Source organism: Pelophylax lessonae, assembly GCF_965119305.1.
Source record: "Pelophylax lessonae genome assembly, chromosome: 10".
Taxonomy (NCBI): domain Eukaryota; kingdom Metazoa; phylum Chordata; class Amphibia; order Anura; family Ranidae; genus Pelophylax; species Pelophylax lessonae.
The window spans coordinates 172,522,426-172,544,445 of record NC_138777.1 but is presented as its reverse complement, the minus strand read 5'-3'; the positions used below and the strand labels follow the sequence as shown (position 1 = coordinate 172,544,445).

At 40.1% G+C, this 22,020-nt stretch overlaps 2 protein-coding genes across 4 annotated transcripts in view; one reads left to right on the top strand and one right to left on the bottom strand.

The window, feature by feature from the left end:
- Positions 1–22,020, bottom strand: part of MACROD1 (mono-ADP ribosylhydrolase 1) — a 1,305,057-nt gene that overhangs the window by 602,670 nt on the left and 680,367 nt on the right. The window lies entirely within an intron of this gene.
- FLRT1 (fibronectin leucine rich transmembrane protein 1) lies at positions 4,829–7,480 on the top strand. The gene has a single exon (XM_082270228.1). The coding sequence runs from the start codon at positions 4,880–4,882 to the stop codon at positions 6,911–6,913; it is 2,034 nt and encodes a 677-aa protein (XP_082126354.1). The 5' UTR covers positions 4,829–4,879; the 3' UTR covers positions 6,914–7,480.

The following is a 22,020-nucleotide window of genomic DNA, read 5'->3' as shown; positions in this document are numbered from 1 at the left end:
TATATATATATATATATATATATAGTATATATATATATATATATGTATATATACAGTATATATATATATATATATATATATATATATATATCTATATATACATACATACTTTAACTTATTTATAGTTTTTTTATTATATTATAATTTATGATTTTGTGTTTCAAACTTTATCATACCTGAGATGTTATAAAGAAGAACGCACAGTAAAAAAAAATCATATGTAAATAGTTGGTTTGTGCTGCTCATTCTTAAGAATTACATGCAAAATAATGGTACCGCTTTCAGCACCTAAAATCCGAAAGAATTATACCGCCAGGGAGGTTAATACTTTGTTAAAGCACCTTTGGCACCAACTACAGTCTCAATCCTTTGAGTATGATGCTACAAGCTTGGGGCACTTATTTTTGGGCAGTTTCTCCCATTCTTCTTTGCAGGACCTCTCAAGATCCATCAGGTTGGATGGGGAGCGTCGGTGCACAGCCATTTTCACATTTCAGAGATGTTTAGTCGGGTTCAAGTCTGGGCTCTGGCTGGGCCACTCAGGGACATTCACAAAGCTGTCCCGTAGCCACACCTTTGTTATCTTGGCTGTGTGTTTAGGGTTTTTGTCCTGTTGGAAAATTAATCTTTGCCCCAGTCTGATGTCTAGAGCGCTCTGGAGCAGGTTTTTATCAAGGATGTCTCTGTATATTGCTGAATTCATCTTTCCCTTGATCCTGAATAGTCTCCCATTTCCTGCTGCTGAAAAACATCCCCACAGCATGATGCTGCCACCACCATGCTTCACAGTAGGAATGGTATTGGCCAGGTGATGAGCGGTGCCTGGTTTCCTGCAGACATAACGCTTGCCATTCAGGCTAAAGAGTTCAATCTTTGTTTTATCAGACCAGATAATTTTGTTTCTCATGCTCTGAGAGTCCTTCAAGTGCCTTTTGGCAAACTCCAGGCGGGCTGTTATGTCCCTTTTACTAAAGACTGGCTTCTGTCTGGCCACTCTACCATACAGGCCTGATTAGTCAAGTGCTGCAGAGATGGTTGTTTTTCTGGAAGGTTCTCCTCTCTCCACAGAGAAACACTGAAGCTCTGTCAGAGTGACCATCGGGTTCTTGGTCACCTCCCTGACTAAGGCCCTTCCCCTCGATTGCTCAGTTTGGCTTGGCAGCCCACTCTAGGAAAAATCCTGGTGGTTCTAAGCTTCTTCCATTTACGGATGATGGGGGCCACTGTGCGCATCGGGACCTTCAATGCTGCACAAAATTTTCTGTACCCTTCCCCAGATTTGTGCCCCGATACAATACTGTCTAGGAGGTCTACAAACAGTTCCTTGGACCTCATGGCTTGGTTTGTGCTCTGACATGCACTGTTAACTGTGGGACCTTACATAGATGTGCCCCTGTGCCTTTCCAAATAATGTCCAATCAACTGAATTTACCACAGGTGGGATCCAATCAAGCTGTAGAAACATCTCAAGGATGATCAGTTGAAACAGGATGTACCAGAGCTTAATTTTGAGTGTCATGGCAAAGGCTGTACATACTTATGTACATGTGATTTTTTCGTTTTAATTTATTCTAAATTTGCAAAGATTTTAAATACATTTTTTTCAGATTGTCATTATAGGGTATTGTTTGTAGAATTTTGAGGAACATAATGAATTTAACCCATTTTGAAATAGGGCTGTAACATACTAAAATGTGGAAAAAATGAAGCGCTGTGAATACTTTCCAGATGGACTGTATTTCTAAACCACATCTGCACTGTTTTATCACTGCCTTAACTCATTTTAAAGAAATTAATAAAAATGTACTGTTTTCTTACCAGTGTGACAATTAAAGTGTTAAATATGGTTTCCATTGCAAGGGTATTGAGCTGTTAACCCTCTAAATAAACAGAGTTTAGGCTGATTTTCTTAAAGTTTGGCAAAGTACCAATGTATTGCGAAGAGAGTTATATTATGCAGATCTCAGAGGGCCCAAGAAGGGCTCAATCATTATCAGAATGTGATTTCCATCATAATGCTGGTGACGCAGGCTCTAATCTCCCAGCTGAGATGGCTTTGAGAAGCTATTATGTAAGTCAAAAGATGGACTTGCTTTTACAATCATGCGCTTAAAAATCACTCTCAGAACTTCCTCACACATTATAATCACTTCATCTTCTGCTTCTCCTCACTTATTAATTTGCTTTTATGCGGAGCAAAACACGGCCGCTGTGATTTACACGGGCAATGTAATGTGCATACAGAGGAAAGAGATATAATAAGGATAACTGCTCCTTGGTGAGGGGAATCCCATCTTAAAGAGCTTACAATCTAATGAAAAGTGTAGATGACAATGTGGAGCAAAGTATACAACCTATACTGAGCATTTTCTCAGAGAAGGTAACATTCATTTTGTCTTCATCATATGGGCAAATTTTGACTTTCTAATATAACACTGCAGTTTACCTTCAAAGCGTAACTCCATTTTTGTTGAGGAAAAAAAAAAAAAACGTTCCCCTCTGGGTAAACTATGTACATTGCAAGGATTTTAACAAACTTTGTTGTAGATTCTTACCTTTTGTCATTCTGAAGAAATCCCTGTTTGTTTCTCTGTGCGCCTGTGCTAATTGAGTCTAACAGGAGTGGTTTCATAATTATCAAACAGCTGCTACACCTGCAGGGCTCTAATAAAGAAAGTGGCAGGGTCTTCATCCTTTTAGAAGTTGTTTCCTATTGGGATTATCTTCTCCAAAAATTACATTTTTGTTGCAGGGGATGCCAAAAAGCTTACTTGTATCTTAGTGCAGACTAGGGATCGACTGATTATCGGCAACACCGATATATCGGGGGCCGATATGCTTATCGGAATCGGGCCTTGAGGTTACCGATATTGACGATATTCCGGGAAAGTGCTGTACCGGAGTGATGCCTGCAGCTAGAGGCATCACCCCAGTACCGGCATCCATAGCCGAAGGTTGGCTGTCTTTTATTGACAACCGATGTGGCTGAGAAGCCGCTCGGCTGTCATTACAAGGAGCGGGAGGGGATGCCCCCCCCCTTTCCGCCGCATTCCGCGGCTCGCCCGGGTCTCCCATCCCACTGGGAGACCCGGGCATCCTACCTGCACGGCCGCCAAAGACCTGATCAAAGCCGCATTCGGCTCTGATTGGGTCTCCATGTAAAAAACACGGAAGTGATGTCATGACATCCCTTCCGGGTACTCTGCGCCAGATTGAAAACACTGAAAGCATTCAACAAAGCCAAACTTGGCGTTCTGAATGCTTTTAAGTGCAGAGGAGGGGTTTGGGGTCTTTTAGACCCCCAGATCCCTCCACAAGAGTAAAGAAACAAAGAAAGGGCGCACCGACCTAGAGCATTATCCTCAATATAAGGCTTTTATTCAAGAAACACTTAAAAGTGGCTACTCACAGACATAGATGTAAATATATCATATCGAGCTCAGTTGCCCAAATGTCCGGATTAGTCCATATGATCGTCCAAGACCAATGAGATGACGGCTGACGCGTTTCGAGGCTTCAGCCTCTTCCTCAGAGCCACTCAGAGACTGAAGCCTCGAAACGCGTCAGCCGTCATCTCATTGGTCTTGGACGATCATATGGACTAATCCGGACATTTGGGCAACTGAGCTCGATATGATATATTTACATCTATGTCTGTGAGTAGCCACTTTTAAGTGTTTCTTGAATAAAAGCCTTATATTGAGGATAATGCGCTAGGTCGGTGCGCCCTTTCTTTGTTTCTTTGCCTTTAGTACCGGTGGACTACCCCAGTCCGTTTTGGGCAGCAAGACCCCAGCCATCCGAGAAGCCAGGTGTGAGTCCCGTGAGGAGTGTGGTCGGGGGGCTCGAATCCCAAGCGCAAGAGAAAGGTGTTTTCACCATATTGTTCCCTATACAAAAGTACCTGTGAAAAATAAAATGTAAATGTCCGAAAATATCGGCCAATATTGGCTGATACCGATATCCGATGACCAAAATATTGGCATCGGCATTAAAAAAATGATATTGGTCGATCAATAGTGCAGACTTCTGGGAAAATCACACAAGCAGGCAGTGATATTTCGGGGGGGGGGGGGGGCGTTCTGTATACATTCTATGTAAAGAACACCTCCAGGTAGCCATATTGCATTTCACTTTACAGAAAATTACCGAGCTGCAGGAAGTAAAAGTCAATTTTAATAACATTCAATTACAATATGACTTGTGCTGCATTTGTATATGCTATGTTATTTTTGTTTAATTTGCTAGTTTTTTTCCCATGAAAGTGGAGTTACCCTTTAAAGAAATAGTCAATGTAAGGATGCTTTAGCTAAGATAACCTGAGCTAAAGGTAAAAGGTACATAAACAGCAAAAGCTTTACACACTATCCAGTCAATTATGCTTGATTTATGAAAAACCATATGACTATAATGACTCGACAATCTCTGGCAGACTTCCTTGGTAAGGGAATCGATTGGCTGGAATAGATTCTTCCACCAAGTCATTACTGCTCCCTGACACAAGGCCAGTGTAAAGGTGTCTGCTCAATGCAAAAACATGCATGTTCAGCTGACACAGGCACGTTTATGCCATGTTCATTCTAAAAATTATGGTTTTAAACCCAGGTCTTACAGCTTTCTTCTCAGGTCTCTGTGGAGTTTAATTTGAATGGAACTGACGTTTTAGTTTTAACAAAATAATAGTAGCTGCATATATAAAGATGTTAGAATAATGACATGACAGAATTAAACATAGTACAGATAACATGTGCAAACAATAATTTGGTTTTAATTAATTTATTCTATGTACTATTCTAATTTTTTTCATTTTCTTCCTTTTAGGATCCAAATTCTTCAGATTACTAAAATATAGCCTTGACTAAAAAGAAACCACTGCAACATGGTGGTCACCACAACTACTACAACCACGGCAGCAACTGCCTCTGCTGTGGCTACCACGACAGCAACTGCTACCACAGTTGCCATGACCACTGCTACTTTGGACTTGCGTGATTGGCTGTTTCTGTGTTATGGACTCATTGCATTTTTGACAGAGGTAATAGATAGCACTAACTGCCCTTATGTATGCCGCTGTGACAATGGCTTCATCTACTGTAATGACCGAGGTTTGACCTCCATTCCAGCAGAGATTCCAGATGATGCAACCACCCTCTACCTCCAGAATAATCAGATAAACAATGCTGGGGTACCACCAGAGCTGAAAACAAAGACCAATGTTCGAGTAATCTACTTGTATGAGAATGACTTAGATGAATTCCCACTAAATCTTCCTCGATCACTGAAAGAGCTCCACCTTCAAGATAACAACATTCGCAGTGTTACGCGGGATTCCCTTTCTCGAATACCACTTATTGAAAAACTTCACCTAGATGATAACTCTGTGTCAACTGTTAGCATTGAAGATGATGCCTTCTTAGATACTCGTCAACTTCGACTGCTTTTTCTTTCACGCAACCATCTTAGCAGCATTCCTAATGGCTTACCACACACTTTGGAAGAGCTCAGATTGGATGATAATCGCATTTCAACTATCCCACTTCATGCTTTTAAAGGACTCACTAGTCTGAGGAGGTTAGTACTTGATGGAAACCTACTGGCTAATCAACGCATTGCAGATGACACATTCAGTCGGCTTCAAAATTTGACGGAGCTGTCTCTAGTCAGAAATTCGCTAGCAGCACCACCTCTAAATTTGCCAAGTGCACACCTTCAGAAGCTTTACTTGCAGGACAATGCTATCACCCATATCCCCTACAACACTCTGTCTAAAATGAAACAACTTCAGAGACTGGACCTGTCTAATAATAACCTTACTGCACTACCCCGTGGCCTTTTTGATGACCTAGAGAATCTGAGCCAGCTGCTTCTCAGGAATAATCCCTGGTATTGTGGCTGCAGTCTTATGTGGCTACGGGACTGGGTGAAAGCTAGGGCTACTGTGGTAAATGTGCGTGGCCTGATGTGTCAGGGTCCTGAGAAAGTTAGGGGAATGGCAATCAAAGATATCACACATGAAATGGATGAGTGCTTCGAAGGAGGCCCCCAAAGCAATTCAGCCTCTGCACATGCAACTCCTGCACTTCCTTCAATCACTACCCCACCCCAAGGTTCCCTTTTTACACTTAAGTCCAAAAGACCAGGTATTCGGCTCCCAGATTCAAACTTGGATTACCCTATGGAGACTGGGGCAGCCACTAAATCTTTGGTGATAAGTGTCAAGCCACTGACTGCTGATAGCATTCGCATTACCTGGAAGTCATCTGTTCCAGCCAGTTCCTTCCGATTGAGTTGGCTGAGACTAGGACACAGCCCAGCTGTTGGTTCTATCACAGAAACATTAGTTCAAGGCGATAAGACAGAATATTTGCTAACTGCTCTAGAGCCCAGATCCACCTACATAATTTGTATGGTAACCATGGAAACAGGCAACACCTACTTTGCAGATGAATCCCCTGTATGTGCTAAGGCAGAGACAGGGGATGTTTATGGCCCTACAACTACACTTAACCGAGAGCAAAATGCAGATCCCTTCGCTGGATTACCTTTGGCAGGCATTATAGGAGGTGCCGTCACCCTTGTCTTCCTTTTTCTCATCTTGGCATCTATTTGCTGGTATGTCCATCGAGCTGGTCAACTGTTAACTCGAGAAAGAGCCTGCAGCCGTGGCAGCCGAAAGAAAGACGATTATATTGAGTCTGGCACTAAGAAAGATAATTCTATATTGGAGATCAGAGGGCCAGGGCTTCAAATGTTACCAATAAATCCCCACAGAGCCAAGGAGGAGTATGTGATCCATACCATATTTCCATCTAATGGCACCAGTCTGTACAAAAGTACCCACACGATAGGTTATGGCACTCACAGGGGATATAGAGATGCTGGTATCCCTGACACAGACTATTCTTACACATGATGAATCATTATTTTTTTTTTTGGACTTACCAGATACCTTCCCATAGCAAAATCTCGTTTTTTTTCCTGGTGCCCACAAATGGTTCGTGACAGAAAGTGCAAGTTAAATAAATAGAAATTAAATAAACTTCAGCTGTGAGATAAAAAAATTAAAAAATAAAAAAAACAGAAAACGAGACTCCATGGGATATTTTGTAGGAAAGTAAAAATACCAACATTCATATGGCAAAACTTGAGAATAAAGAAGAGAAAAAAAACAGAGTAGTAGTTGAAAGGGTTGTGTGAGAACTCGATTACATTTAATACAGCAGTTAAATCATTGTAGAACAAGGAGATAAATTCAGAGAGATGGAAGCACTTGGATACGATTTGCATATAACCTGAGGGTTTCTTTTTTTTCGTTTTCTTTTTCCCTTCTGTTAAATTCAGGGTGAAAATGAAGACACGGTGCAATGAATATTTGTTAACGTCTGTCACCAATAGAACGTATATATTTTTTTTCTCTGCAAAGTTTTTTTTTTTTTTTTTTTTACAAATTGTTTTATCACTAGTGGAAATAAATGATAAACCAGAGGCAAATAATTGTGCAGATGAGAGATTTTTTTTTTCTACAGCAAATCTGTTGTCATAGATTTAAAGTGAACTTTCATTCATTTCCAAAATACTGATTTGAACTGAATGACATAAAAATAGTTGTAAATTGACGCGTTACTTCTGATAGACTTTGCTAGACTTTTTTTTATCTAGTCTTTGTGGAAACCTTTACTGACACTCAAATCCTTCAGCAGACATCTGTAGCGTGTGATGGTAATATATGCGTGTTCAGTATCCCAATGTATCATATACTCCAGCTAACCAGAAGAATCGCGTTGGTTAATTAGGCAGGGAATGACAGTCTCGTTGACAATGCTTTACAGGCCCTCTCATTAATCTGAAAAGGCAGTCTTTATGAAGCAGGAGGAATCCAGAAAGTACAAATGAAATTTCCATTATATAACATTTTATTGCAGATTTTAGAGTGAGCTTGGATTGTTTCAATATTTGTGGAGGAATCTAAATTGGTTCACTGAAAAGATATATATAGCAGCCAATAATTTATAGCTCCAAAAACCCATTCTGTAGAATCCATACTGTAGGCACAGCTTTTTAAAGGAGTGTTTGTTTGCTCAGGAAGTCAACTGGAGCCACAATGTGAATTATATTACTAATAATATATATTACTATAATATTATATATAATAATATTATATATACAGTCTATATTAAAGGGGATCTAAACAGAAATGTTAACATAAAGGTATTTTGACAGTCTTGTTGGGATGGATATAAAAAGAATTACAGAAGGGTCGAAACATTTCCTGGAGAAAGGTATTTTGACAGTCTTGTTGGAATGGATATAAAAAGAATTACAGTAGGGCTGAAATGTTTCCTGGAGAAAGTTCTATTCCAGGTTCCCGTCTGTGCTAGCCACGTTACGGCATGCATACTTGGTTGAATGATCTGTGCTAAGGGAGAGGATTGGCAAATGTGAATGTTGGTTTAAATGATCACATGACCTAGTGACTAGGCTTTCAGACATGTGGCCAACATTGTAGGGGAATTTGAGTAGCATTTTAACAAGGAAAGGTACAAATTTCAGACCTTGTGTTGATAACTATTATTTATTATACCATCCCGTTCCATCAATACTGGTAACAATGTTAAGCTAATGCGCATCGGTCCGCTTTATGATTTCTATAGATCCATTGAAGGAGGTAAAACAAAAAATGGGGAAACTAGGGAATTTTAAGGTGCAAAATGTATACCAATGTCTATGTAAAACATGTTTTATGTAGACATTGGTATAAATTTTGCACCTTAAGACCTGGTCGCCTGACAGGTCGCCGTAGGTCGCCTGCCATAGAGTAGCTGTGGACCCGTTCTAATAGGAGCGACACAAGTCACGACTTAGAAAAAGGGTCCGGAGCTTCTTTGGGGCGACCTGGAGCGACCTGCATTGACTTCAATGATATGAAGTCCGTGCCGGCCGCTCTGAGGTCGCGGTGCGAGCTGCGCACCGCGACCTGTGAGGTCGCCCTGGCAAGTAGCGTCGCCCCAGTGTGAACGGGGTCTAAAAGTCCCTAGTTTCCCATTTTTTTGTTCTATTTATAATTGGGATGTTGGTGCTTTACTAAAAAATAAATTTTAAGGTTCCACCCACTGTACATATAAATTGAAGGAAGTAATTCTATCCTTTACTGCTAGAAAATCTGCAACACATATCACTACACAGTGTTTTTTCATCCAAGAACATAAAAAATAGAAAGCCATAAAAAAAAAAAAAAATATTTTTTTTTTTCATTTTTTCATATGTAAACAATGGGACCCTTTTTTAATAAAATGTCAAGACTGGATTAGGGTTGATTTACTAAAAGCAAATAGGTTGTTTACTTTGCAAGTGCAGAACTTTTCAAGCGAAAATGTCCCCATAGCCTAAAGTGTTACTAAACCCAGGACTCTGCATTAACAATATCTGGTCTCCCACAGTACACAGAACATGGAAATGCAATCTATTTCCTCCTGTTCTGAACTGTATTGTAACTGTATTGTCTTCCCTCAAATTGTAAAGCGCTGCGCAAACTGTTGGCGCTATATAAATCCTGCATAATAATAATAATAATAATCATTTTAGTAAATATAAACTGCTAAATACCTTTTCTCATCAGTATTTAGCAGTCTTGTGACTTGTATCAATGTCTGGTTAAAGCTTGTAGAAGGAGTTTGCATTCTTCTTTGATTGTCCTAAGAGGCTGTAGGACCCCTGACCCTCTGTCTGGACAGTGCTGATTGGTCCTGTGCTGATCACATGCACCCTCCCAGGAAAAAAAAACTCTCTAGTAATACACACCAAACTGAGCATGTGCAGAGTGCCCCCACTGTTATGTTCTATCAGGCGATGGATTGGGGACAGTGGAAGGAGGGGGGGGGGGTCTGAGAAGACAGAATCAAACAGCCTTTTTTCACAATGCTAAGGATTAACCCCTTAGGTTCTACAGTAAGTATAACAAGCATGCTTTACTGCATATATGCACTGATTTTACTGTTGTGGGTTTAGTAACACTTTAATTAATGAGGTGAAGAACTGTATTTTTATGCATTTTTATTGCAAGTGATTGGGTACTCCTTGCAAAGTAAGGTTTCACCACATTCACTAAGCTCTGAGGAAAATTCCCTTGCAGAGTGCTACTTCACTTGCAAAAGAACTATGTATTTGCCTTTATTAAACGTCACAGCCAACATTTTTTGTAATACCTAATACGTCTAACCTGGTACCTAGAACTTTCTACCAGAAAGGGTGGTAGCAAATGAGATACCAATTGCTAAAAATTGTGTAATGGTAAGAAAACGGACATAAAACAGCTAAAAGGTGTCATACTCCATCTCTTCTTACACCTTTAATGATTTGCACTGGTTTTTCTTTAACAAAACCAGTGCAGATTGTAAGGGATAAAAGCATAGAGACTGGAAGGATGACTCTTTGCTTTAAACTCTAATACTGTCATCACTTTTTTCTTACAAGTCTGGAAGTTGTTGCTGCATTTATCCAACACAAATGTGAATTAGAATCATTCATATAATGTCCCAACTGGATTACGATACAACAAAGAAGCCATGTTGATTGAGCTCCACTGGAAAAACCTTTCAGCTAGTGAAATCTTGTCAATGTCATTAGCTTTTTTTTTCCTGACTGGCAGTTTCACTCTTTCAATAAATATACCACAACTGTGTCATTAGGCTACACTACTACTACCATATAGTACTGACCCCATCACTGAGCTACTAAAATAAGAAAGTAGAATGTAGAGTGCTGCTTGCAACGTGGCATTAATTTTCCTGCTTTTCTCACGGATTTCTCTTTGCTGGCGGCTTTATATTAACAAGCAATTTGCAGTTCTCTGTGCTAGAGAAAGGCTGTCTGTAACAGGTGGAAGGAAGCTGAAATGTGAAAGTGGAGAATGGCAGAAAAACAGTGGGAGAAAAGGGAAAAAAATTGGGAGGGTAATGCAAATTTCTCACCAATTATAACGGGAGAGGGAGTGGGAGCATATTGATGACAGTGTGCAATGTCAGAGATAAAACACAAAGTGTTGGCAGGCATTTTTATTATGTGTTCTTGTTATCAAGCTGAAACCTCTTACCTATAATAATTAGATGACATTTTTTACATGTAAATATAACATCAAGCACGAAGTGGTTAATCTTAGAACATGAGTGAAAGCCAGCAGCCCACCCACACTATAAAATATACAAGTCTTTCTGAATTAGTCTAGTCAGTATGGATTAGTTTATGTGTATTTGCAAACTGTCATTGTGCAAATGCTTTACTGCCTCTGCCGAAGAGCTCTTTTATTTGCTTTATTTTAGGTACTTTTGTTAGGGGTGTAACATGACAGGGTAGATCAGAGCTCCCTTGTTACACTAAAATTTCTCCACCAACTGCTACCAACTCTACCCTCCTGTAACCCTCCCACCTATTAATAATCACACTACTCATACGTGGAGTTAAAATGACCGACATGGCCTTTTATTAAACAACAAACTTTTTACCAAAAACATAACATAATCCAGTTGAAACTTGGTTGCAGGTCCTTGACAGTACCAAATTACCACCAACTTTGTGTCTGTGTCACCATTTGGCCTAGTTACGCCTCCAGCCCCTAAGCACCGCCTCGGGGACTAATACAGCCGACCTCAGACACCCACCTGTACCAATTAGAGGACACCATAACTCGGATGGGTCCCCACCGTTTTTCGCAAAAAGACCAGCTTTTAGACCCCTGTCAAGGACCCCAAACCTCCACAACACATAACGCAGAGAAGAAAGAAAGAAAATTAAATACAGAAACAATCTCAGTAGAAAGGGCGGGACGTTCTTCCACGATTTCTCCTCAGAGAGTGAGCCATACCACTCCTACCCAGCAGCTATACTTCTACAGTTCCACCCCATCACCCAGTCCGTCTGACCAATAAGGTAAGGGTCAGGCACTGACCACCTACTTTTAACGAATTAACCCCTGCAGCTCGGTTCTCCTTCCACCCACTTTTAACTAGTTAACCCCTGCAGCTTGGTTCTCCTTCCACCCAGTCATGTATGCCCTCTACTTAGATTGTTCCTCTTTAGCGCCGGGCATGTCTTTTCTGTTAAATGTACTCTGTAAAGTCTAATATAATCCTAAAGTCAGTTCCCTGCAAAAGAAGTATTACACTCACTTCTCTAGTGGCCTGTGTCTCATACCTTTCCTTCGTTCCAGCGATACAATTTCTGAAAGACTTTTTGGCACTGGACACTTCCATCAGGTCTACCACCATGCAATGTTGTTCCATTCTCGGCCCCTGATGTCACTGCTGTCTCCTACAGAGATGTGAAAATCTGGGGATAGAGAGATGTCACCTGCACACAAAGATCTCAACAAATGGGTTTATGGGTTTATGGCTTTATTCAGCGATCACATCATTACAGCAAATCACCATTTGCTTTGCGATTTGCTGTAATGATGTGATCGCTGAATAAAGCTTTGGACACATTTTTGGAGACCTTGATGTGCTGGTGACATCTCTCTTTCTGACTATTCACGGTTCCAGCTGGTGGTTGTTTCAGCACCCACTTACATACACAGCCATCTCTACAGGAACGTATGCGTTGGGAATAGTGCGCTGAATTCTGGGTCAGTAAAGGCAGTAGACATTCCCAAAAGCACTTAGTGCTAAAGAGTCTTATGTAGACTGCAGTGCTTGAAAAGAGAAGAAAAAAAAACAAATTGGCCACTGCAGAGTACAATACTTTCATTTATTGCAAGAAACTGGCTTTAAGAATTTTGAAAGTTGACAGGGTTGCTTTAATTGAAGATGACACTTACCGTAGCTCATAATGTTAAGGATATCATAATTCACTGCATTTATTGTCAGTTGCTATGATATGTCCCCGTATTAGAGATTCCAAGTCTGAGCAAAGGTTTCATGCTCACATTAACAGCTAGAGTGACATATTTTATGCTAGTTCTGGATAAAATAGGTAAGGGTTAGAACCTCTGTGAAGTCTACCGTTGTCTGTACTTCCATTTGGGGGATTTTTTTCTCGTTTTCTGTCCCAGTGACCATTGTTCCATAGAGACACCTCTGTAAAAACATTGTGGAGGGTATCATTCTCATTCCCACTAAAAAAAAAAAAAAAATAAAAAAAAAAAGTAGTTTGTATAGTTGTGTGCTTCCCTGTTGGAAATATTTCTCCTGCCCCAGTAACCACCAGTGCAGTCTTAGTTCCCACTGGGAAAAGCTCTCCAAAGTAGACATAGACAACAAGAAAAACCTGGTACATATTATAAAACTTTCCCCATTTTATCTAAAACAAGACAAAATGTTTTCTAAGAGATTAACAGGAGGACATACAGCCAGAGGTATAGCATAGTTGAAATAACATTTATGTATGGAATGGCATAGGCAGGAACTGGGCACAAGCATATAGGTATCTAAGTCTATTTTGTGCCATATACATTCTAGCAGAAAAATTATTGTATTGCCCAAATTTCCAAAAAATAAACCTATTTATTGGATATGCCACCAATTTAACTTGCAGCATCAGACCGGAATAGTGGCAGCTGTCTGTTCAACTTGTAAAATTAAGGCATTGAACAGTAGGAGGGGCATCGTGTTAAACATTTCCTTAGCACACTTCATGCCAATTAGCGAAGAGGATCCTTCTAATTTGATTCTAGACAAACTACTAAGGCCTTGGTTGCACACATTTCCAAATATATGTCTCTATTTCAATACCATATAACATCAACCAGATAAAATCCTTTAATTTAGCCTACTCTTTGTTTACTGATAGTTCTAAGGCAGGCTGTACATGGTTCGAATTTTGGCCGGTTCAGCACCAACCAGCTGAGATTTGCACCATGTATGGGCAGGCTGAATGTACATACAATATGATAGAACAATGCAAAGTTGACTGAAACGTCCAGATCCTCATAGGATAAATTATTGTAGACACATATAGTGATCAAAGCTTCCCATCCCATCCTTGGCACTTCAGCAGGGATGGAAGCCATCTAGAAGTATGCTGGTCACAGCAGGCCAAGGCAAAGCATCCATTCAAGGAAAGAAGCAATTCACCAGGCTGGATTGTTTTACAAACATTTAACCACTATCCAATATCAATGAGCGTCTATTGCGGGGGGCACAGGGAAAAAAAAAGAAACAGCTGTAGCAGACATTAAAAATGATGTAAGAAGTATGGCTTTGTGAGAGTAGGGTCATGAAAACAATGGTGGGTGGACAGCAGAAGAAGTACAAAGAGCCACAGGATAGGGATGGAGTCAGTCTATAGGAAAGTAGAAGGTAAAAGCCTGCAAATGTGGTTTTATCACTTGCGACATTTCGCTTGATTATCTTGTATTCAAGCATGTGTTTGTCAAACTCACAGGCAAATGAATGGCAATCATGAAAAATGCATGACACTTTACAGGATTGTAGGTTATCAAAGATTGCAATTTATTTTTTCATTTAAAGGAGGTCGATCAAATCGAACATTAAGTGATGTATAGAACGGATACCTGATTCTAAAAGAGCCAATCTGTATTCATTGTTTGAGAAAGTATGCATCGGTAATGTACTTTTGGGCAAAAGTGGATTATTTATGAGATATGTACTGTATATAGTTAGCAACTAGCATTTTAACATAGAACGTCAAAGGTGGTAAATTAATTTGTAGTTAATCTGCATTTATTTAAGTGAATATGGGTTGGTAATTGCTAAGTAAAATGACACATTTCCTACAATATTACTGTATCTCAGAGTATTCTTAGAATAATTACACATATAATTTCCCCCCAGTGGAAAATTCACTTACCTGATAATTAATGAATCATTGCGCTTAATACTTAGCTATGCTTGTAACTTATTGATGGGTTTTAAAATGGTCATTTTAAAAGAATAATTTAGCAATAATGATTTCCTAATAAAAGATTACAACTTTTTGGGGGCTGAAAAAGAATAAAAATGCATAGGACGCTAATTACACCAGCCTACCAGTTGGTGATAATAAAATAATTTACAGTTCCTCCTCTAGTGCTAATAAAGTAAAAAAAACACCCAGATTAAACTTGTTTCTGAGTGTTTGTTCAGTCAGGAGTGGAAGGTATCTGTTTTCTGTACTGGAGACAGAAAACATGCTAAATATGAATCACAAAAATGAAATTCAGTGTCCTACCATAGTACTTATTAGTGCTTTCCCTTGTTTGGTCTTCCGACAAGCTAAGTGGATCCCATGGGGTCTGTAAATGTATACAATACCTCTGTTGGGTTTTTTTTTTTTTTTACTTTCCCTACCACTTTTTTTTTTTTTTTTTTTAAGCAACATGATGTTGAAGCCCTTTAGCTACCAAGCTACTGATTTATGTCAGTAGAAGGTTTAAATAAGGGAGGCATCGATTTCCAGAGTTTTAAGTTCAGCAGATTTGACAGTAAACCAAACCACAGAGCCAGGAATGTACATTGTAAAGTTGGCAACTGACGTCCTCATGAGGCACAATTGATGACACCATCACTGCCACGTTGTGACAGTGACATGGCTGATAAAACTTTAAAAAGCATATGTAAGAATGTGGGAAACCCAGAAAGAGATTATTGGACCTTGCATGAAGTCTACACATGAATTTTATATTTATGGCTACGTCTTCTAGTAACATTTTAATACAACACAGGGAGCTGCAGCATGTTCTTTTTTGTGTGTTGAAGCATGTTGCTATGGTCATTTTGAACTCAATCTGTCATTGCATCTCAACACACAAAAAAAATTGGGTGTCTTTTCAATATGCAACACACTGCATTAGCATTTGTGTGTTATGTTGTTCTGGAGCACAAGTGTGTTGCAGGGCACTGTACAAGTACGGTGGGTGTGCAACTAACATTGAAGGGGAATGCACTGCAGAACATATGCAGTGTGTTGCTAGAACACACACTATAATGCAGATTATGATGAGCAAAGTAGTAAAGATGAACCATGTGAGCTGTTAAATTGTAAATAGCTATCCAATAAATCTATAAAAACTAGACATTAAAGCGGATTTCCGCCTCCCTCTCCACCCCCTCCAAAAATTTAAAGTCAGCAGCTACACATACTGTAGCTGCTGACTTTTAATATTTGGACACTTACCTGTCCTGGAGTCCAGCGATGTCGGCACCGCAGCCAATGTTTCCATCGGCTGTCGGGTGCTGCCGCCGCCATTGCCGGTAAGGGAACCCGGCCGCGAAGCCTTGCGGCTTCACGGGTGGGTCCCTACTGTGCATACGCGAAGTGCGCTGCGCATTCCAATTGGCTCGGCGTCGGAGGAGGGAGGCGGCGGAGAGGGCTGAACTTCCGAGGGACGGTGCCGCGTATCCCGGAAGTGGGGAAGGGTACATCTCAAAAACTAGTACCCATTCCCTCCTCCCCCCTGAAAGGTGCCAAATGTGGCACCGGAGGGGGAGAGGAAACAAAAGATCAGAAGTTCCACTTTTGGGTGGAACTCCGCTTTAAGCATAGGATATTGTTAATACTAACAACAGTTTAGATTGAACAGGTTATCACTGCTCTCCACTTTACTGCACAAATAGAAATGGTGCCACTGGATGGTGGACTACAGAGAAGGAGAAAGAGTACAAGAGTATTTTAGAATGAGTATGAGTTTGCAAAGGTTTTGAATCTGGTGACCTTCTGGTTTGCAAGCTGGGCAAATGAAAACAAGTACACATGCTCTTAATACCCTAGGACAATTGGAAAACATGGCCACATTTTGGTATTCCATAGATAGAAACTATACCATTAACTATGTTGGTATAAGCTAATGCTTGCTGTTTATGTGCATTTGGTTTCTTACCAAACCGCACATAATCACAGGAATAGAAATGGGACCTTAGAGAACACAAGAAGATTTTACCTTACTAAATAAAAAGTTCCTATTCTTAAATTTAAGGCATAACAAAAAAACAGAGTCCATCCTGTGCTGGTCTGGCTTCCTTAGATTGAATTCTAATTGGTTGCTTTTGTTTATTAAAGCTTATAATATAACACTTTAGAATAAGAACCATGTTAAATGAGGCTGATTGCCTTTTACTTACAAAGAAATCCAAACAATTCATAAAAATAATGGAGAGAAGAACTTCCCACCCTTACTCCCCAAAAGAAGGGGGCAGGGGTATGAAAGGAGTAGGGGATTTTAGAAGGTGCCAGGCATAAACACACAGATATAAAATGTAAAACAGATTTTATTATTAGTCTACCAAATATTAAAAACAACACCACATTTAACAGTACATTAATCCAAATTGTGTATCTGATATAGCACATTCAGGTACAGAAAGAGTGGGTAATTCGGGATCACACTCTTTCTGTACCTGATTGTGCTATATCAGATACACCATTTGGATTAATGTACTGTTAAATGTGGTGTTGCTTTTAATATTTGGTAGACTAATATTAAAATTTGTTTTAAATTTTATGTCTGTGTGTTTATGCCTGGCACCTTCTAAAATCCCCTACTCCTTTTCTACCTCTGCACCCCTCTTTTGGGGAGTAAGGGTGGGGGGTTCTTCTCTCTATTGTTTAAGCCTTGGGGGATAGTGCCATGGCATATAATTGAATAATAAATCTATGTTACAGAATCTACCCCCACCTGCCCCTAATACAGTACAGTGAAGGTTTCCAACTACTTTAAACTGCCCAATAAATCCACAAATGTGAGTTTTCATCCACTATTTTATGCATAAAAGACCTAAGCATTATACCATTGTCAAGGTGGACCAAACAATTTTCTGTTTTTTTGCTCTGGCCTTTGTGCATTGTAGGGTAATTATAGTGAGATTAGACCTTGGAATACCCAAAAATAGAGAAAACAACAATAACTATTATTGGAATTTCATCTAAAGAATTGACAATATCACACAGTGATCTGTATCCAGGGCCAATGTATGCTCAAATACAACACCATTTTATTAAGGGACACCAGTCATGAGAAAAACAGATGGTGTATGGTTGCTTCCGTAGCATTTTAAAATGGAGATCAGCAATAGCAACCATATTATTTCTTCAAACACAAGTTTTCTTTTATCAAGGGGGTGCAAGAAGAAATGATGATGTGGAAAATGAATTACATAACAACCAATTAAACTTCAGTTTACAGGTGTAAGAATAATGATAGTAAGAGTTTGATTGGCTCCTGACAACTCTGACTTTTTAAAGTGCAGGTTTAGTGCAATTACAATTATTTTTAAATTCCTCTGCCCTCACCACACTCCCCTATCTTTTATTCCCCTAGTTCTGATTCATTGAGATGTCAGCTGTGTGGCCACATAGCCACTTGATTAAATCTTCTTGGTTGCACCTACTCAGGTGTTCTACAATCTCAAGGAGAGTTCTTACTCTGAACTCCATGTGAGCTCTCAGTAGGTCTAACTGATTGCAGAACATATGCATGGGTCCAATCAAGACAATTTGCAGAGGAGGCCACAAAGCCGAGATCTCATTGGATCAGATATCTGTGAACAGAAGACTTAGAGGTGGGGATATAAAAAAAAAGGAAGTGTAACTGTACTATTGACAGAAACAAAAACAAAGGGCTTTAAGGCAGTGAAAAAGATGAAACTAATACAAAGAATTTATTGGTGTACAAAAAATATATATTAAAATGTCAACATGACTGAATAAAAACATGAGCTTTGGTATGCATAACCTCAACAACAAAAGATGTCCCTGTTATACTGAGAGAATCCAAATGTATGTAGAGATTTTCCGACTTATATTGCTGCCAAAAGGGATTCCAACGCGTTTCGATTACAAAAATCCAAATCTTCCTCAGGGAATAAGGACATCTAAGAAATACATCACATTAGAACATTTTCATGAAAAAAAAATGTCTGACATTTTATAGAGACTGTATCATATGACCCGTCATTTATATAAAGTCATACCCAAAATGGAGAGGTTTGAAGAATAACCAGAGACAATTCTTCTTTAAAAAAAAACCCCAACAGTGTTATTTCCAGGTGGAGCGTCCCGACATATCCGCTGACTCCATGGCAACCCAGGACGGCACCGTGGCATCAAATGCCAGTGTCACGTCGCATGCGCATCAGACACTGGGTTTGGAGCCAGCCACAGGACAACGCTGACGCGGCAAGGTATCCCCCAGTGGCCACTGAGAGGTATTGCAGGAGTGTTGTGGCAGTGGAATTTCACGGTCCTGAGAATGTGATCTCTTGTAGGCAATAGTGGTCTTTCTTGTGTGTCCTCTGGTTGGACGACCACCTGGAAATAACACTGTTGGGGTTTTTTTTTAAAGAAAAGTTCATTCTGGTTAGTCTTCAAACCTCTCTATTTAAGGTATGACTTTATATAAATGACAGGTCATGTGATGCAGTCTATAAAATGTCAGACATTTTTTTTCATGTAAAAGTTCTAATATGATGTATTTCCTAGATGTCCCTCTGAGCAAGATTTTAACTTTTGTAATCAAAACGTGTCGGGGTCCCTTTTGGCAGCAACATAAGTTGGAAAATCTCTACATACGTACATTTGGTTTCTGCCAGTAGAACAGGGACATCTTTTGTTGTGCATACCAGAGCTCACGTTTTTTTTCAGTCCTGTTGAAATTTTAATATGCATTTTTTGTACCAATAAAAACTTTTTTCTATATATTCTTTGTATTAGTTTGATCTTTTTTGCTGCTTTAAAACCCTTGGGAGCATCCTTTTTGGGGTTTTTTTGGTCAAAAGTTTCAGGGCAAGCAGCATTTTTTTCACCCATGTGGGTGGGTATTGTTCATGTTGTGTAACTGTACTAAAACTGCAGTTACACTTCAAGTAGGGCCTCATTCAGATGGGTGTTGGCACCGGTACTGCATGCGGACTGCTTTTGTTTTGGCATCTGCATCAGTCCCTATAAAAGTGGATGCAGATGTAGCGATTGCATGGACACAGCTACATGTCAAAATCTGACAGTCATGCAGGATTGGCTGCACAGCCCTGAACGCACAGTCTGTCAGATGTTGACCTGTGGCTGTGTCCATGTACCTGTTTCCTTTGTATCCACTTCTATAGGCTGCCTGCATACAGCTGGGGATGAATGTGAAGGCCAAAACAAACGCAGCCTGCAGGCAGTACGAATGGCATCACCCGTCTGAATGAGGCCTAAGTCACCAATGAGCTGGTAGCATAGTGCACATAGTGATCAGGTGCTTACAACTCCCAGCTCTGAAGCTGTCACTAATAAAAAAAATGCCCAGCAACTCAGGCAAGGACAATCGGATGAGTAGCTAAGTTTATAAAAACTGTATCCCAGTAGACTGCAGAATTTAAACAATATGTGCAACAGAGAAAGGGGCTGCCATGCTCCCTGAGGAGGCATTTCCAGGAATGCTCTGCCTATAAACATATTACACAGCTCTTCCCAGAAGGGATAAGCCTGTTATCATCTCCTTAAGAACACATTAGTTATTCCGTTTAACATGATGACATGTGACAGTAATCCAGTTATGCAGGTAGTTGGATAATCAGGGGTCCCTTGAGGGGTACAGGCTTGTGTTAAAACAAACTCTGTAATATAATTATTTGCAGATTAAACAGACCTATTCACAGCATAACGTGTGGGTATTGCTTAATACCCTCTCTTTAATCTAGGCCTAAGAAAATATTTTGATATGTTGAGCAGGTTGCATTACACGGTTTGGATTTCCATAAATGATATAACAGCCCTGTTCATTCTGAAGATGACCTGTGCATGCTCCCATTAATATGGGAAGGTTTATTGCCTTGCAAAAAATTCAGCTAGAATTCCCCTTTTTTCTTAAAAGCTAAGTTTGTCTCTTAGAAACAAATAAATGTTCCCATATTTGCCAGAAAAAGAATGTGAATATATTATTTTTTTCCAGAACAGCCTGCAGAACATTGCACCTATGATCAGGGGATCACAGGTGCAATGCCAGGCCCTGCAGACTCTTTCTTCAGCTCTCTGCCAATTACATAGTTACATAGTAGTTGAGGTTGAATAAAGACAATAGTCCATCCAGTTCAACCTGTGTAGGTGTGTGTGGCCGTAATCTTTTCCCATACCCCTGAATGTTCTGATCCTTGAGATGTATGTCCAAGAGTCTTTTGAAAGTAGCCATACTTCCCACAGTATCTACCTCTTGTGGTAGAGAATGCCACAATCTTGTAGCCCTAACAGTAAAGAACCCCCTGCGTTTTTTCTATGCTGAGATCACCGTTGAGGTATTTGTAAATCGCTATCATGTCCCCTCTCAGGCGTCTCTTCTCCAGGGAGAATAAATCAATAAATTACAGAGGTATAGGCTTTCACTTACTGAGCTGGAGGAACTGCCAGTGAAGTATGGTGATCACTGCACTTAGGTTCCATTGAGAACTACTGTCTGTCTGCGGCAGTGGCACACAAGACTTGTAGTTGATCTATTCCCAGATCTCTGTGAATTAATAACATTGCTGTGTGGGTTCTGAGGGAAAAAGAACCCCCTCATGCTGTCGCAAAAGGGTCATATTTGCACCATGTTACACATAATATACGGGTGTAACATTATGCAAAAGGTGAAATTAGCTTTTAACCGGTTGGCGACCGCCCCACGCAGATATACTGCTGCCGGGCAGAGCATTGGATCGGGTATCTGATACAAGATCGGCGCCTCTGGTCGGGAGTCATTCATCACAGCACAAGCCGATCAGACGGTCCATACCAATGATTAATCACTGGGACCTGCTGACTGGCTCTGTTATTCAGGGAAGGGAACTCTGTGTTATAAACAACATAGAGCTCCAAACACTGACAGGTTGTTGTATTTTCATTCACTGAAAAGTTTGCTTAGTAAAAGCAGCACATAGCACACAGTAAACATTGTTAGGCACACATTTAAGCCCTTGATTGACCCTAGATGTTAATCCCTTCGCAGCCAGTGTCATTAGTACAGTGACGGTTTATAGTATTATAACTGATCATTATATTAGTGTCACTATTGATGTCAGTTAGTGTACCCCCCCCTCCCCCAGCCAGCATCAGCTAGTGTCAGATTGCCCACAACACTATCAC